Source organism: Anguilla rostrata, chromosome 18, assembly GCF_018555375.3.
Source record: "Anguilla rostrata isolate EN2019 chromosome 18, ASM1855537v3, whole genome shotgun sequence".
In the NCBI taxonomy this organism is placed as follows: Eukaryota; Metazoa; Chordata; class Actinopteri; order Anguilliformes; family Anguillidae; genus Anguilla; species Anguilla rostrata.
The window spans coordinates 17,224,514-17,241,218 of record NC_057950.1 but is presented as its reverse complement, the minus strand read 5'-3'; the positions used below and the strand labels follow the sequence as shown (position 1 = coordinate 17,241,218).

The window sequence follows — 16,705 nt, the reverse complement described above, 5'->3', positions numbered from 1 at the left end:
ACACATTTTCCAACACTAGGGACATAGACCTTCAAAAAAATCACTATGAGACATCGTCCCTCCAAATGGCACCGACCGACCCCCCTGGCTCATGGACTAGGTGGAAAGGAGGTGGATCCTAAGAGACAAGTGCCTGAAAATATTCTGGAGAATTCTGTCAGAAGCAATTCCTCCACTGATCCTGCCATGTTCCAGAATGTGGCGGATAGTTGCAATGTTCCATTTTTACAGAGAACGTGAGGGAAAACATTCTTTGATTCCAAAAACAGCACAGAATACCAACCTTTTTAATATCCATGTCACAGAGTAAATAATATATTTTTTTTAACTCATCTTGCATGTGACTGAGAGGTATAAATTGCTGAACTTATTAAGTACCTAAACTAATTATACAGTGAAGTTGTATTGCTGTTCTAATGCAAATAATAGCAAAGATCTTCAGGAAGTGGGATAAACGCAGATATTTTTAAACACTGCAAAGAAAATTACCTGTGAAGACATTTTGAGAAACTTGAGATATTTTTACACTCAAAGTAAGCCAGACAATGGCTCAGCCAGCAAAAGGCTCACAGCAGCAATAGCTGAAGCCAGGGCCCTATTGGCATAGTTTTGAGTGATGTAAATAACGGCCAGGAGCCCTCAGCAGCAAGACACAACTCAGCATACCTGCTGGCTAGTATTTCTTGGGCTATCCTGTCAATGCACCGGGTGGTTACAGCTAGCAGTTTGCAGTCAGCGGGAGCCGAACGTCTTGTCTGTGTTCTAGACATTAGTGTTCTGCGTAATCTACTGCACCTCAACCTCATCCTCTGAGGTGCTCCCCATTCCGTCTTCTGCCAGTTTGTAAAGAGTTGGGTGCTGTGCGCCAAAGCTCAAGTACTTCCTAAGACTAGGAACATATTTTGACTGGAGCTACAGTAACATTAGCTGTGGGCACAGAAAAGATGTCATGCACTGAGCTTATGAAAACACAGTGCTAAAAATCCATCCCTCCACCTCCCAAAAAAGAAACTGCAGGCAATCACCATGTCCACTTTAAACAAACTCAACACTGTTTCTCTCTTTCCAGCTGAAAATAAGGGGTGACCCCTAGGCTGCTCAATGCTAGGAGAAACACAGCATGCTAACTGATCATTAGTTCACAGAAGGGTAATCTTCAGATACTGTGCCTCCCTGCTGCGGGTCCTGCTATGTGTGGTGGATTGGGAGGTTGGGGTGGGGGACTCTCTTTCTCTGTGCAATATAAACCCCCACTGACACTGACATGGCTTATGTGCTGGGATGCTGTTAGTTACCTTGCCAACCACACAACTCTCTCCCTCAGTCTCCTACCATTCTGCTCCCAGTGTTACCAAGGATACTAGAGAACATTAGCATTCCGAGGTGAGTACCAGGCATGAGAGAACGTAAGAGGACGAAAACGATTAAAAATATTACTTTGTTTCTTGCGTTCTATTGCCCTCCCAGCCCCCATTTTCTTTTAGTGCACTGTTTGGATTATTTGGTCCTTCTGTAGACCAGAGGTCAAAGGCACTTAGCCATTTTAAGGTCAAATTCAATTAAATCAAAACAAGAGTTTATCCAATTTGATCAAGATTTTATTCATAAGGATCACCATTAAGCTGATAAGGATCAAGCTTGTGCTAATAAGAAGTGAAAATCCAAAAATACAGGAAAAGCTGCGGTCTGAGATTTGATGAGGGTAGAGGTGGGAGTTTTTTAACAGGCAAGTTAGCATCTGTACTAAGAATCTTTTTGCCCATTTGTACAGTACACACTGTTTCTATAAGATGCGTAAAATTACTCAGTTGAAAAACATAAAAGGTATTATGTATATAAAACATAAAACTGTATTATGCAGTATTTTAGGGATAAAGTAATTAACTAATGTAATTAATGTAATTCATTTTTCTGAGGTTGTGAAACCTCATTCGTTGTACGTTTCACAATTAGACAATGTCTCTCAAATACAGACAGACAGACAGACACACGCACACACACTCAAGTGACAGCACAGCTGAATGTGGGTGTGTTGAGTTTCAGTCTCTTCATTTGTAAGAACTACATATGGAAGTGCAAATTAGAATCAGTTGCTTACCCATGAATTCGATGCCCAGGTGATCTGCTGCTCCAGCAATCAAGGGGGAGGTAGGAACCATACGAGGGGGAAGAAGAGTGAGAGAGAGAGAGGGAATCATTAAACACAATTTAGACAGACAGCTCACACAGCATACACTGGTATGTGTTATTTATGACATTGGTAATATCTCGCTGGCTGGCCGTTTAGCCTGGATATTGAAGGCCTGGGACACATCAGTGGCATTATGGCCAGGAATCTGCTGTACTGGGTCAGCCCATCACAGGTGGTGGCTGAGGTTTACAGCAGCTCAGCCTGAGTTACCTGTGTTTCGCTGTGTTGGGTTTCTCCCACTGTCAACAGAGGTGCTCACAGGCTACCGACCAGCTACTGTTAGTGAGAGACAGGCCTTCCTTTGAAATAATTAATAAATCTAGAAAACCACAGTCTGACATGAAATGCAAATATTTTGATATGTAATAGCCTTTTTTGCAAAATAAACATTTGGAGATACGTTTTCAAATCAATACTGGATGTATATTTCATTCCAGGTTAGCATTCATAGAACATTCTGGTCATATAAAGCAGAACAACGTGACAATACCAATGGACAGTTAACCAAACCAAACCCAGCACTGATTAGCGTACCTGAAGATATTTAAATTTTATTATTGGGCTTCCATATTTGAAGATACTTCAGGCTAGATTTTAATAAGGGGTGGCAACAGTACATACAATGGCTCATTAAATGGGTCTTGGATTGAGAAAACCTGGGAACCCCTGCTGCAGGGATCCTCTACGGTCGAATCTGGTTCAAAAGCACAGTAAGGAAGGGGGGTTCAAGGCCTTAATAAGTTAAAGAGTTAAAGGGAGAATTGATAAGAGGCTAAACTAATGATCTGGTGTCGCAATGCTATCATGTACCCACATCAAAAACTCATTTTATTCTGATTACAAAGTCATCATCCAGGTGAGGAATGTCTTTTATTTTTACTGTGCTAGTCAGTCTCTCATGCTAGAGCAGAGGGAAAAAGATTCATTTTTTGAGGTTTCTTGGAAAGGGGATTCACTGCTGGGGTTCATGGTAAGTGCCCTGGCGAAACATATCTCTCTATAAACCCCTTTCCCTGTCTGTAAGAGTCCCTTTTGTCTACTGATCTTCATTGTGGCTTGATAGAGTTGTTTATCTGGGGAAATGGCCATTAATGTGATAAAATGCTGGATTTAAACCCATCAGGACACAAGGCTTTTGTCTTTTTTAAAGGTTTTCAAGCAAAGCCAAGTAAGGAAATGACTACAGCGGGCAATGTCAGTAAATGGCCCTGACCGAAGAGAGTAGCGGATTGGGCTGTATTGAGTGCTCAGATGAAAAATGTGACTTTTCTTTTGAAAAGGCACAACGAACCCATAAGACTCCCCTTAGCAACGACTGTGCACTTCTGTAGACATAGCTTATTTGCTCCCCTCTCTACCTGATCCAGGGCTAATTGATTTGTGCTGTGGAGCGCTGGCAAGTCATAAGCATCATGATTTAATCTGTTTTTTGGAGTAATGTCAAGCTATCGTTTCCGGCAGGCAGTTGGAAGAGGAAACAAACCACCCGACCACTCTTTTCGCTGCTGAAACAGAGGCACAACAGGAGATAAATAGATAAACAAATGAAGAGATAGATGGTGAGAAGTGAAACTGTGCGTGTGTGAGAGAGCGTGTGTGTGAGTGCATGTGTCTGTACGTGTGTGTGTGTGTGTGTGTGTGTGTGTGTGTGTCACTGAGTCTCATTACCAATGTTTTATCTCTCTTGCTCCATTGGACCAAGTGGTTATGAATGCTTATAGAGCATACATGAGGCATATGCCACACTTTACAAGAACTTACAAGGACCAATGGCATGGATGAATTAGCCAGGGAAGATGCATTCTTAACAGGCTAATTCATCCATTTTGCATAAAAACTGCTGGTTACATAGCTTTGTCACACGCATAATAAGAAATGATCTCTGAGTACATTGTCCAAAGCTAGACTAGATCTTTTGCTTATTGCATCGTAAACTCAACCGTCAACTGTATTGCCACTTCTCGCCAGAGCCCAGGACAGAAATAAAGCTGACTGAGGTGTCAGCTGATAAAATGAACCTGGTGAGCCTGACAAGGATGTCCAATCTAAATGACAGATTTCATCCCTTTCATCCAAGTCGCTCTCAATTTATCTTGCACTTTGCCTCCCTTCTCTTTTTCTCTTTCTCTCCCTCTTCGCGCCCCACACCCCCCCTCCCTCCCTCCCTCCCAGCAGATGTTGAGGTGCAGCCATGTCCTTCAGTGTACTAATGCCCAGAGGCAGGTCTGTCCTTGGCAGCCTTACTCCGCGTTTCCCTCCATTTCCCTCCTGTTGTGTCTGCAGCGGTTGTCATGGAGACCAGGTGCGTAAGAGAGACAATGCACACCTTGTCCTGTCACACGCTCTGACTCCCAGTCCTCATCCCTGGAGAGAAGAATTTCTCCAAAAAAATAAAAAATAAAAATTATAAAATGGCTTGGAACGGCAGCCCTGTAACCAGGCACCTCAGGTATTTATGAGGCAGCTGCTGTGTCAAAGCAGGGCAGGGCTTACTTATGGGACATTTGACTTATGGGACATTTGGGAAACCGCAAAGGCTAATCAGCAGCGACACACTCTTACACAATTAATTGCATCCCCTTCACCCCCCCCCCCCCCCCCCACACCTTCACTAATCACCACCAACCCACTTTCACACTCTTACTCATCAATATTCCTTGCACTGTCTGACATAGCCATACCCTCTCTCTAAATACTAGCCACACCATCTCACACACTGAAACATCTTTTTCATATACTATTGGTGTAAATATACTAATTGTTCGTACTAATTATGAACATCACTTGTGCCATAACCACAAGACATGCAGTCACAGTCAGTCATCACAGAAAACAGCACTCACACATTCACCGGCAGCTACTGTATGCTCTCTCAAGCAACATCACTTACTGTTACCTTCTTTGGCAATACAAATGTCTAATTCTGTCATGCCACTAAAGCACAATGAATTGAACTGAATTGAAATTAACAGAACTGAATTGAATTGTGCTGTTCTTACAGCAAAGAGAACGCGACTAATGGACGGGAACTATTTATATTAGACTTCAGTCTGTGCGGGGCTACAAATGAGTGTCGAACACCCCCCCCCCCCCCCCTCTGTATTCCACAGCAAGGGAATGTATGTGTGTGTGTGTGTTTTGCAAGTGCATGTGCACGAGCTGTGTTACAGCTGTCTAATTATTCATCATGCCCGTCACGCCCTCCCACAGCTCTCTGTCAGTTCCACCAAGGCCTGGCTACAGTAATTACATCACATGCACACACATGCATGCACACACACACAGACATTAAAGCTCCACTATCTCCAGCAGTGTTCAGTTTTAAATCTGGCTGTTATCCTTTATTTTTCTCTCTATATGGACTAAATCATCATAAATAGCTACAGCGACAATATTAGTTGAGCATCATGCAGGTTGAGACCAAAGTAACTGGGGCTAGTCAGTACAGGCACCAGGGTGAGTCATACAGCTCAGGCTGAGCAGTACAGTCACGCAGGGCTGAGTCAGTACAGTCACGCAGGGCTGAGTCAGTACAGGCACACAGGGATGAGTCAGTACAGGCTCACAGGGCTGAGTCAGTTCAGGCACACAGGGCTGAGTCAGTTCAGGCACACAGGGATGAGTCAGTACAGGCTCACAGGGGTGAGTCAGTTCAGGCACACAGGGCTGAGTCAGTTCAGGCTCACAGGGCTGAGTCAGTACAGTCACGCAGGGCTGAGTCAGTTCAGGCACACAGGGCTGAGTCAGTTCAGGCACACAGGGATGAGTCAGTACAGGCTCACAGGGGTGAGTCAGTTCAGGCACACAGGGCTGAGTCAGTTCAGGCTCACAGGGCCGAGTCAGTACAGTCACGCAGGGCTGAGTCAGTACAGGCTCACAGGGCTGTGCAGATTCACATTGGCTACTCAGCATGTGCTGCTATTGGGTGTAAAGCACATACTGCCAGTTATCAAAGCTCCACGGTTATTTAAGGATTTTGTGTCCAAGCCTCAATACATCCGTGATGCGTGTTTGTCTGACAGAACTATTTTCCTACTCAAAACTTAGCTTTTAAAGGAAACTGAATTCATTGACATCCTTTTGATCCATAATACCAGTGATCTCACCATGGCCAGCAGACAGGGTACCATCCCTTTTACTGTGTGTTGTGTTGAAAGTGTTTTTTTTTTGGTGCTGAGTAGTGTGTCACAGCATGTCTGCTGACGTCGGTGAGTGTGCTTCAGATGCGGAGAGTAGGGCCTCCGATCAGTCAGACAGATGGCAGCGTGCTCGCGCTTCACTTTCAGACATATGCCACAGACTTCCCTCACAGCCGCCCAAAGCCATCTCCTGAGGTAATAACGGGAACAGAAATCCATTTATTTTTTAATAAATAATCGCCCCTCTGACAGAACCCCTCCTATTTATTTTGCTCCTATGCGCTGGTCCGCAGTCTCAGGCCCCGGCACTAGAAGGATCATCAGCAAAATATCCAGTCAACAGAGCATAGCAAATAGCCAATTAACAGGCCAGAATCTGATGAGGTCATCTTAACGGAAAGAACACCATCTGTTAACAATAACAATGTTATATTAGGTGGTTTGATGTACCCACCGTATGGGGAAGAAATAAGAGTGGCGGTCTTAATGTCATTGTAAAAATAAGTTGTACACTACAGCGCAGGTGTAAACGTTCATGTGATGATACTCCTGAGATATAAAGACATATTTCAGTAGAAAAAGGACATGCCTAAAGGCTTTAAATCAGATATTTTACTTTGTCCCTGTCCCTTTGTCACTGTTCCCATGAAGATACATACATCCACACACACACACACACACACACAGTGAGCATTCTGATAACTACAACCACACTTTCACACCTGCATAAAACACATATACACACACTGCAAACGTAGACAACCACATTAAATATACGCATATTGGCACACACCTCATGCATAATTAACAAGCACACAACCACAAACACATGCACACCAACTGTACACATGTGACCGCAACCACCTTCACACGTGTCTACACACACACACATAACTGCAAACACAGACACAAATGCGCACATACACACACACACACACACACGCACGCACGCACACACACACGCACGCACGCACGCACGCACACACGCACACATACAGAAATTTCAAAACCCTGTGTTTTCTTCCTGCTCAGAGTAAAGCATAGGACTCTGATAATTTAAATTGCAATCACATCTATCTCGAGGTAATGATTTAGAGTCCAATGCTCAGTCCGACTCATCTGTTTCCAGAATCCATGCTTTCCTGTATAGGGAGTGGGATATTGATGTTTAATTCAAACCAAGTGTGTACTCTTACCCTGCTTTTTTCATTCCAAAACGGCACAGAAAACAGGCATTAGAGGGCTCCTCAGCACTAGCTGATGCCAGTTACCTTTGGAAGAATTGTCTCTCTCTAATGATGTCATCATTTAAAAAAAGAAAATTCTAGGTCTGGGTAGCAAAATGCAGCTGACTAGAAAGGTGAAAGCTGCAGCTGAGTTTAAGCCTGTTTCCTGCTTCTTGTCTGCTTTCATATGTGTATTTTTAAATGCAGAGAGTACTGTTTTGTCTGTCTACAGAACACAGCATGGAATTGCATCAAGGTCACCCAAGGTCAAAGGCATTCACAATGCCCTGCAAAATGCACATTTGAAGAATGTATTTGTTTATACCAAACAAGGATTTATCATTACATTCTCAAGACCAGCACAGGGCCTCATCACAAATACTCTGCAAACCAGCCTTCAATGCCCTACCAACACAAGCATGAAGTCCCTGACTCCCTCCAAAAAAAAGAAACTTTAGTCACTGCTCAAACACAGGTATTCAATACAGCCCCTCCTTATTTGGCTGTACAGTCAGAGGACTTACAATAAGCCTTCATAGTTTCTTTATCAAAGGAAAATATAATTTCCCTTTCAATGTTTCAAATATGCACTGACTGATCCACACAGCTCCGATTAAAAAAAAAAAACCCAAGAATAATCACAGCCCAGCACTAATAATCCAGATTAAAAAATCTAGTTAACACTCCCAAATCCCCTAACCACAGGTGTTATTAAGATGTACAGCTCTTATTAAACATGCACCTTGCTCTTTTGTGTCTCTGTACCCACAAAAGTCATGTAAAGGCCAGTAAATTTCAAAGTGAGCAAGTTACCGGTGGAGCTATTTGGTGGAGCTATAGACCAGTGTGTGCATAAATCAGGCAGTCCCAGTGGAGTAAAGTACACCAGGCTGAAAATTTATATGAATATCAACCTCTGGCTTAGCAGCTGGAGTAATGGAAAAAGCTGATGGATGTTGGGTCTGTGTGATGGGGAAGGGAAGGGTCCTCCGTGAGGCTGACCTCAGAGCAGGGAAGTCACCCACGCAAGTGCAAACCTCCACATCCCAGAAGAAAAACATTTATAAATAAATATATTCTAGTAAAATGGATTGCCCCTCATAAACATCTCAGTCCTAAAATCAGCTATGTGTATGTTATAACATCGTAAAGCATCCATTTTCCTTCGGGAGGAACATATAAATATCAACATATCCCGTTCTGCACGGTTCCGCCTTCTGCATTCAGACGGCTTGGAACATGCTACATCTACAGTACGGCAGGCTGGAAATGAAAATCCCTCTGTTACAACTGTCAAATGAACAACAGCTCAAAAATGGCAGCCTACTTCTTTTTTTGTGTGAGTTTTTGAGATGCCATCGGTGTGAATGGTTATTTTTCTCTGCTCGGCAGGCTGTGGGACAAATACGGTGTAACGACTCACGCATTTGAAAATAAAGGTTTGCGGAACAGTGATGACAGAGCGTAGGGGGCCTGTGTAAAGCCCTCTTGCTTAACCCAGGAGAAAGGCAGCCTGCCCTGCACCTACATGGCCTGATACTCCTTGGGTGGAGGCCTGGGATGGAGAGTAAGACACCAGATCACCCTGCTGAGGAAAAGAATGCACCTGGGCTACCCCATTTTTTTTTTGATTAACTCAAGCCCTCCAAATAATGTCTCCTCAGTCTCCTGGTGCTACAGTATGGCATCCTACAGCATGTCCTCTGTACAGTAGTTGTCTGGGAATTCTTGAGTCACTCATCTGCAGTACGTGACTGGCCCGCTGTAGCTGGTGCTTCTTGAGAATACTTTCCAGATACCAGATTCTTGATAATACCAGATTCACCCATGCATACCACTGCGCAGCTGCTTCCGCACATTTATAAGCGTGTCTGCCACTCCCTGTTCGGTGAGGATCTTCCACAGGGCTTCATGTAGCACCATGTCAAACTCTTTAGTTGATGGAAGATGTCAATGAACACAACGTACAGGCCAATGTTCTGCTCTAAACACTTCCCTTGGAACTCTCGAGCCAGAAACACCAAATCGATAGTTCCTCTCTTGCTTCTGAAATCGCACTGGGGCAATTCCACGGTAACTGATGATGTTACAAATGCAGGACATTAGCAAAGTCCAATACAGATACAAAATAGAGCCTGATACAGCAATATCCCCTGGTGGTTATAAAAGCTACATGTAAGGAAGTGAGGACTAATGGGATATTCACACTGACTGGTCCTTTTCTCAAGCAATGGGCAAGATCTTGAGCATAACCGATGTTACACAAAAATGACACAAAACACCTGGGTACATTGTTATACTCGGATACATCAGGTCCCTGTAAAATCAGGAAGATTATTTTTTTATGTGATACTATGATTGAGTTTCATTATAAAACATCAGGTCTCCAAAATCAATAGGTTTCTTCCTCTTGGGAACATGTGTGTGTGTGGAATGAATGCATACAGAAAATTTCATGGTCATTTGGCCATTACTTCTCCAGATATGTCACAGATGACCAGACAAACGAACAGATGGACGTAATTAGACAAAAATAAACACAACATGTTTGATCTGTTTTACTAAGCCCTAAAACAACAGAAATCTTTTTTTTTACCTGCATATATTAAATACCCAGTTAACAGGAACTATTCATACATGTTGCAGTGCGTACATTCTACAAGCTCTGCAGCAGTTTGCTTGTGCTAATGTGTAATGAGAAATACAGGCACAGACGAGAAACAAAATGTATTTATACACTCAAAGTTTGCTGAATTCTCAAAAAAAATGCATCTCTGAATTTGTTTATTAAACATAATTTGCATAAAATGCATAAAACATACCTTTCCTTCTTCACTTACCAACACTGAAACTGTCTTGCACACTGATTTTGCATTCTATCAGAATGACAATCCCTGACTTCCTAAACAGAGAATGCATATTTTGTATGAGTCATGCATACAGTAAAAACACACAATGAAAATGACCGCTAGGAATTGATTGTACTGCCTTCTTGAGAAAAATATTGGGATCTTCAAAACCAGATGATTAAAATCAGATTATCATCAAAGTTTCAGTAATACGCAAGACATTCCTGGTAACTGATATTACAGGTTGGTTGATGCTAAGGTAACTGATACAGCATATTTTGCTGAACCTATTTAACAAATGATAAATTTATGTTCACTTAATTCATGTTGTTTTTGGGAAAAACATCAAGTACCATCAAATATCTCTCAATGGATGTAATGTGAATGAAAATATATTTTAGTAACTGATATTACATCAGTAAGCATTAAATTACTATATATTGCTGTACTGTAACTCAGGTTGAAGGCCCATACAACTTCTTTATGGTTTGATGCCCCCGCAATGACAATGAACTGCACTGAACAGTACATATCAAAGCATAGAGACTGAATGTACAACATACAAAATAATGCACACTGTAATCCCAGATTAGTTGACTTTACTAGAAAATTGTGTGGAACCCATCGCCTGAAACCATATAAGCTTTTACATTCGGTGAAACAAAAGTGGTTAAGTAGTATGTACTTAGAGTCTAAAGTGAATAGAGTAGACATTTTAAGTTCAATACAATAAACATTAGTAAACACTGCTCAAAATCATTAGTTCGCCTAAATAATTTCTGATCGTCAAGCTGCCACACCACCAAACTAATTGAAGCCAGGCCTGCACTCCTGACAGCAATGTAACAACCTGGTGAGGCTCAAACCCAGGTCTCCTGGGGGAGAGGCAGCTGCACTAACCGCTACACTAAAGATGAATTTGCCATTCGCGGAGCAGTTAGGCTGCCACTCGGGTGGACCGCAATGCTACAATATTCTTTTCAAAAACGAAAACATAAATATATTTTAAAAATCGGTTAATGTTAGTGCATGCTGATTGACCCATTTTTACGTTATGGACCATTATTGTATTTTGGATTACAGTAAATGATGATGGCTGAAATATTTCATCAGCCATAAAAAAAAAATCACACAAAACCTTTCGTAAATCTACAACAACATGCTGTATACAGCACCAACAGCAAAGTACTGTTCAAAATAAAGTAATACTGCAGATAAAAACAAGTGAAATTCCTAGTAATACATTTAGTTCAGTTTAATCACTATTTTGATTATTTTAAGCTTATTGTATGCCACTGACTAACCTCTGTCTGTTGAGTTAGTGGTAACTTCTCACGCACCAATCAGAAGCCAGTACTAAGTGTTGGCAAAATTTTGAAGCCCTGCAGAAACGTATTACATTGAGTACTCTATGCCCAACATAATTACTGCATTGATTATTTCACCTGATTATTGCGAAACCATTTAATATGATTTAGTAATGGGAAGGATTTCCTCTAAAACATAAAATAATAAGTAATAATGACTTAATTGTTTACTCAAAGACACAATCTGGGTTTAAGGTGTAAAAATACACATTTTTATTAGCGTCTGTTTCCCTAACTGGATATTTAGATTAATCTAAACAATCCAAAAAAACTAAGAAAATAATCTTTCTATATATCAAAAAATACAAATAATTAACAATTTTAGCCAAAGTATATTGTTGCTGACTGCATCACAAATTCAACCATGAAGTGCACAGAGAGACCATGCTAGGTAGAGACCAGTACAGAAATAAAGTTGACTGAGGTGCCAACACATAAAACAAGGTATAGTGAGCCTGACATAGGTGTCTTGATTACAGAGGGGCCACCACCTTGGACCTCCATAGAAAGGTATCTAAATAAATGATAGATACAATCATGAGCATCTTATTACTAACACTAGATTAGGGGGGAGTATACTATGCAGTTTCTCTCTTCCTGGAGGAGAGCAAGTTCTTTTGGTGGTGGAGAGGGGTGTTACAGCCATTCCTGGCCAGACCTTATTTGGGCAAACTGAAGAAATTGTGGAGCGTGGAAGGCTTGTTTAGGATTGTATTTAAGGGAAGACCAAATAAACATTCTGGGAAAATATGCTTCACAGCTGTACTGGTACCACAGTCAGTTCCATACAGAGTACTAAGTTAGGTAACACAACTCAAGAGACCTCTGAGTTTCTAACAACAGATTTTAAGTCTCAAACACCTCTGAGTACTGTGTTAGGTAACAGAAGTATAAGGACATCTGAGTTTATAGCAGCAGATTCTAAATTGCAGTACCTCTAAGGTTCTAGCAATAGCCCTTAAGTCTCAAGACCTCTGAGTACCAACCCAGATAACAAGTCTGAAGACAGTTTCTCATAAGCTAAAAACAAGTCCCCAGACCTCTGAGACAAAGCCAGAGTGAGGTGCTGGTGCCAGGCATGAGATTCAGGCATACTGCCCAGTACCAAAACATCACTGGCCATCTCATGTTCAATCGCACCTTTCCCCGCTCCTACTGAAAACAATTATTAAACATTATGGTCACAGTTTTGAAAATGAATGGAGTCAGATAAACTTGTTTTTCCTTCCTGCGACAAAGCCCAAAATCCAGACTACAGTGATATCCCAGTCCAAAGCCAGACTTTGAGGGTTTATAACACAGGAGAATCTTTAACAGAGAAGTCTGTGAGTCTGAGACATCACAAACAGCAGGGCCTACAGTATGATAAGTTAGTTGTACTTCCATGATTGACCAGGACCGCCAGTGATAGGTTCACTACACTTCAATTATTGGCACCTTCAGTTAAGCTGTGGCACAGTGGCCTTCCAACCACTTTGCCCAAATTGCTGCCAACTCAGTGGTAAGGTTGTTTGAGCAAGGTTTTCTTGACTGCTGCACAAACACTCTCAGAAAATCCATTTTCCACTTGGTCTCAGAAAATGGTGGGTTTCACCTCCGGAGAACGTGAGCTGGTTATGCCAGATTCCTTTCACTCGTCCTGTACTGTACAGAAGAAAACTACAGCTTTGTAAAAGCACAAATTTGTAAAAGTGCAAAAGTCACAAAGTGATAAGTGTAGGGAAGTGGGCATATGAATATGTTTTTATTTATCAGCATGGGGTAAGTGGGGGGGGGGGGGTGCAGATACAGCACTGAACACCCTTCAAAACAGAGGCCTGCTGTGTACATAACGCTTACAGAATGAAGATGGACCATTAAAAAGAATGCCTTTTTTGCACAAAGAAGCAATAGCAAGACTTAGTCTTAGCAACTGCCTCTGTAGGAATAAATAGAACTAGCATGCCAGCGCTATTTGTATTTATTTTTTGACAGCTTATCACTTCCCACAGTAATGAAGGGATTTATGCAAAGCACTCAATGCGAACGGTTCTCCGTTTCTCTTTCAGTGCTTGGATGTGTTCCTCCATTGAACACAATTATAAAACGCATTTTTAAAATGTCTTGTTTTGTAGTGAAGTTATTTTACGGAAGAGCTTCTTTTCAAAATTTTCACTTCACTTCAGTACAGAGCTAAATCTGACAGTAAATTTGGATTGCAGATTTCATTTTAATTTAACCTTTAACTAGGTTACTCTCACTGAGATTAAAATCTCTCTTGTGAGAGCAAACTGGTTAGATGAGCAACAGTGCGGTTTACACAACAACACAATATATAGTAAAGGCGAGGTAAAAATGTAATACATAAAATACAACATAGGAACAGTTGACAGGTTTTTGAATTCACTGGGAAAACCCAATTCATTAAGTTGAAGTTTTCTGTAAATCATCCCATAACCAAAGTCTATAGTGATTATACGCTCCCCCCACCCAGTTTTCCTCAGTTCTAGTCCACACTGGTGTAAATGAAATAAAAGAATGCGAATAAAGGGTGCAATGTTGAATAACTTTGACTAAAACGAAACTGAGAGACTGATGGATTTGTAAACAAATATAAACCAATGCTTTCATCTTCAGGATTGTAATGAGGTCCAATTTACCACAGAGAATAACTTGTAATGATGGGTAAGGTGACCTTCAATTATAATGCACCTTAATGCTCCATGGTAAACAGTATCTAAGGTTATAAGTGCAGATGGTAATGCCTACACATAAATAATATCCCCATTGTCCAAAACAAAATAATGTAGCTTGAACACTTTTCTTGCAGGAAGCAAAAAACACTGCCTATTTCAAAAGACAAATCCTAACTTGTTTTTCCTAGGTTTTCATCCTGCTAAATTCAAGCCACAATTTGTAAGCTGTAACCTGTTCAATTATTTGCCTTCAAAGCTTTTTCCAATTGTTCCCAGTTTTTCAGTGTTGAGATGTCTTTTCTACTTATTAAAAACATTATTGCGTTGAACAATATAGGCATGTAAAAAGACGCATATATGTATTACAGTTTATATACCATATGAAATTACACGTAGGCTTTAAAAAGAACTGGTCCCACTAAATATTCTATCAATCTGATATGATACAGAAATATATGTTGAGTTATATCAGGGAGTTCTGAAACAGGCGTAAAATAGTCTTGAAAAGCAAACAAACAGAAAAGTGAAGGTCATTTAATGGGTTATCTCAGCTCCAATAAAACAATGAGATATGCAGTGTGAAGTGTAAAGCAAGTCAAACAGTCTCTAGCTCTTCTATGTTTGCAGATGATTTAAAGATATAAAACCAGAACTGCCTTGGCCCCAGAGGAAAGAAAATAAGGTGGGAACAGATATGTTTTATTTGACTTCTTGGCTGGTGCAGAGGCTGGCAGACTTGGCGTCTGCCCGTGCACATCCATGGTTTTAATGATCCGTTGCGGGGGAGGTGCGGTTCTGAGCCAGCGGTAACAATACCCGCAGAAAAATCTGCATGTATCTAACATATCCCTCATTACATGGTAAGTGACGAGATCCATATCTCATTCTAAATGGCCCATCCAAGCCATTACAACATGCTTGTATAAATATTTTACAAGCGTGAACAAGGAGAATCACAAAGGCTAATGGCAGATGAATGGAAGAAATCAATACTCCTTTACACAGCACTCACACATGCACACACACAGATATACACAGACACACACCTTTTCTCTCTCTCTCTCTCTCTCTTACACACACACACACACACACAGACATGTGCATACGCATATACAAAAAACACATGCGTGCATGCACACACACAGACAGACACAAAAACACACATCTATGCACTTGCATGTGCAGACACACAGACGTATGCACACACATGGAATATGAACTGGTTTAAGTGGTTTCAATCCAGGAAAAGCCACTGAAAAGCCATTGTGCATCTGTCACTGTCACTGCAGAGAGCAGGACAGCAAACTAACCAGCTTGGATATGAATATTTTATGTCAACATTTCACAAGTTAAACTCATAGAGAAGTAGATTAGATTACTGGCTAACATGGGAGAGAGGAGGAAATGATGAGGTATCAGAAGCATATGCGATCCATTTGCCTTGCTCCGTTGTAAAACCGTTCAGCCGTGGAATTACTAGGGAAGCTATGTGATGTTCATTAACGTGCAAAGTGACACGCACTGTAAATATGAATATATGTGCATGCACACACAAAGCAGTATAGCGCGCATATATATATATATATAAATTGTGTGAATGAAACCATGTCATTGGAGCACTCAGTAACATTAAATACCTAAATTTATGAAACACAGATGATATACATCAGGTGTTTGTTCCTCAGTGTGACTTGTGAGGACTCTGTGACCCTCTATTTGGATCCTGTGAGGATTCTGTGTGACTGTGAGGGCTCTGTGTGCCTCTATGACACCTTCTAATCATAATAGAGTTACAGAGGCTTTGCTTTGTAATGTACTGATTTTAAATGCCCCTGCCAGAGAACCGTTCCTGCTAGTCAGTCATATTTTTGCAGGGTAATTCTGAATGTTCTACAACAAGGATACACAGGGTTACACACAATACCCCAGGGTGGTTTTTGGAAGGCCAGTGGATTACACTGTGGAGTGGATGGGGAAATAAATTAAAGGTTAAGATAGGTCTGTTTGTTATAGTAATATGAGTTTCACTTGCTGAAGCCTGAAGTCCCCTAAAACAAACAGGAGATGGCTGCAGTATAGGCCTGGCAGAACATCACCAGGGAAGATACCCAGCATCTGTTGATATCTATGGGTAGCAGACTCCAAGCCACCATCAAATGCAGAACTTGAACGCACAGGTGAATGTTCGTGGCGAACATGTTTTCTTTGAACAGTTCAATTTGAACGGCTTTTTACGAACATTCCAAATTGTTTGCATT

General features: G+C 41.3%; 1 protein-coding gene across 2 annotated transcripts in view; it reads right to left on the bottom strand.

The window, feature by feature from the left end:
- The window catches only part of LOC135245005 (pro-neuregulin-3, membrane-bound isoform), a 357,506-nt gene that overhangs the window by 29,418 nt on the left and 311,383 nt on the right, over positions 1-16,705 (bottom strand). For both annotated transcript variants that reach the window (XM_064317746.1, XM_064317748.1), the window contains exon 6: positions 2,099-2,125. In XM_064317746.1, the coding sequence (XP_064173816.1) occupies positions 2,099-2,125 (27 nt within the window). The remainder of the gene's footprint in view (positions 1-2,098; positions 2,126-16,705) is intronic.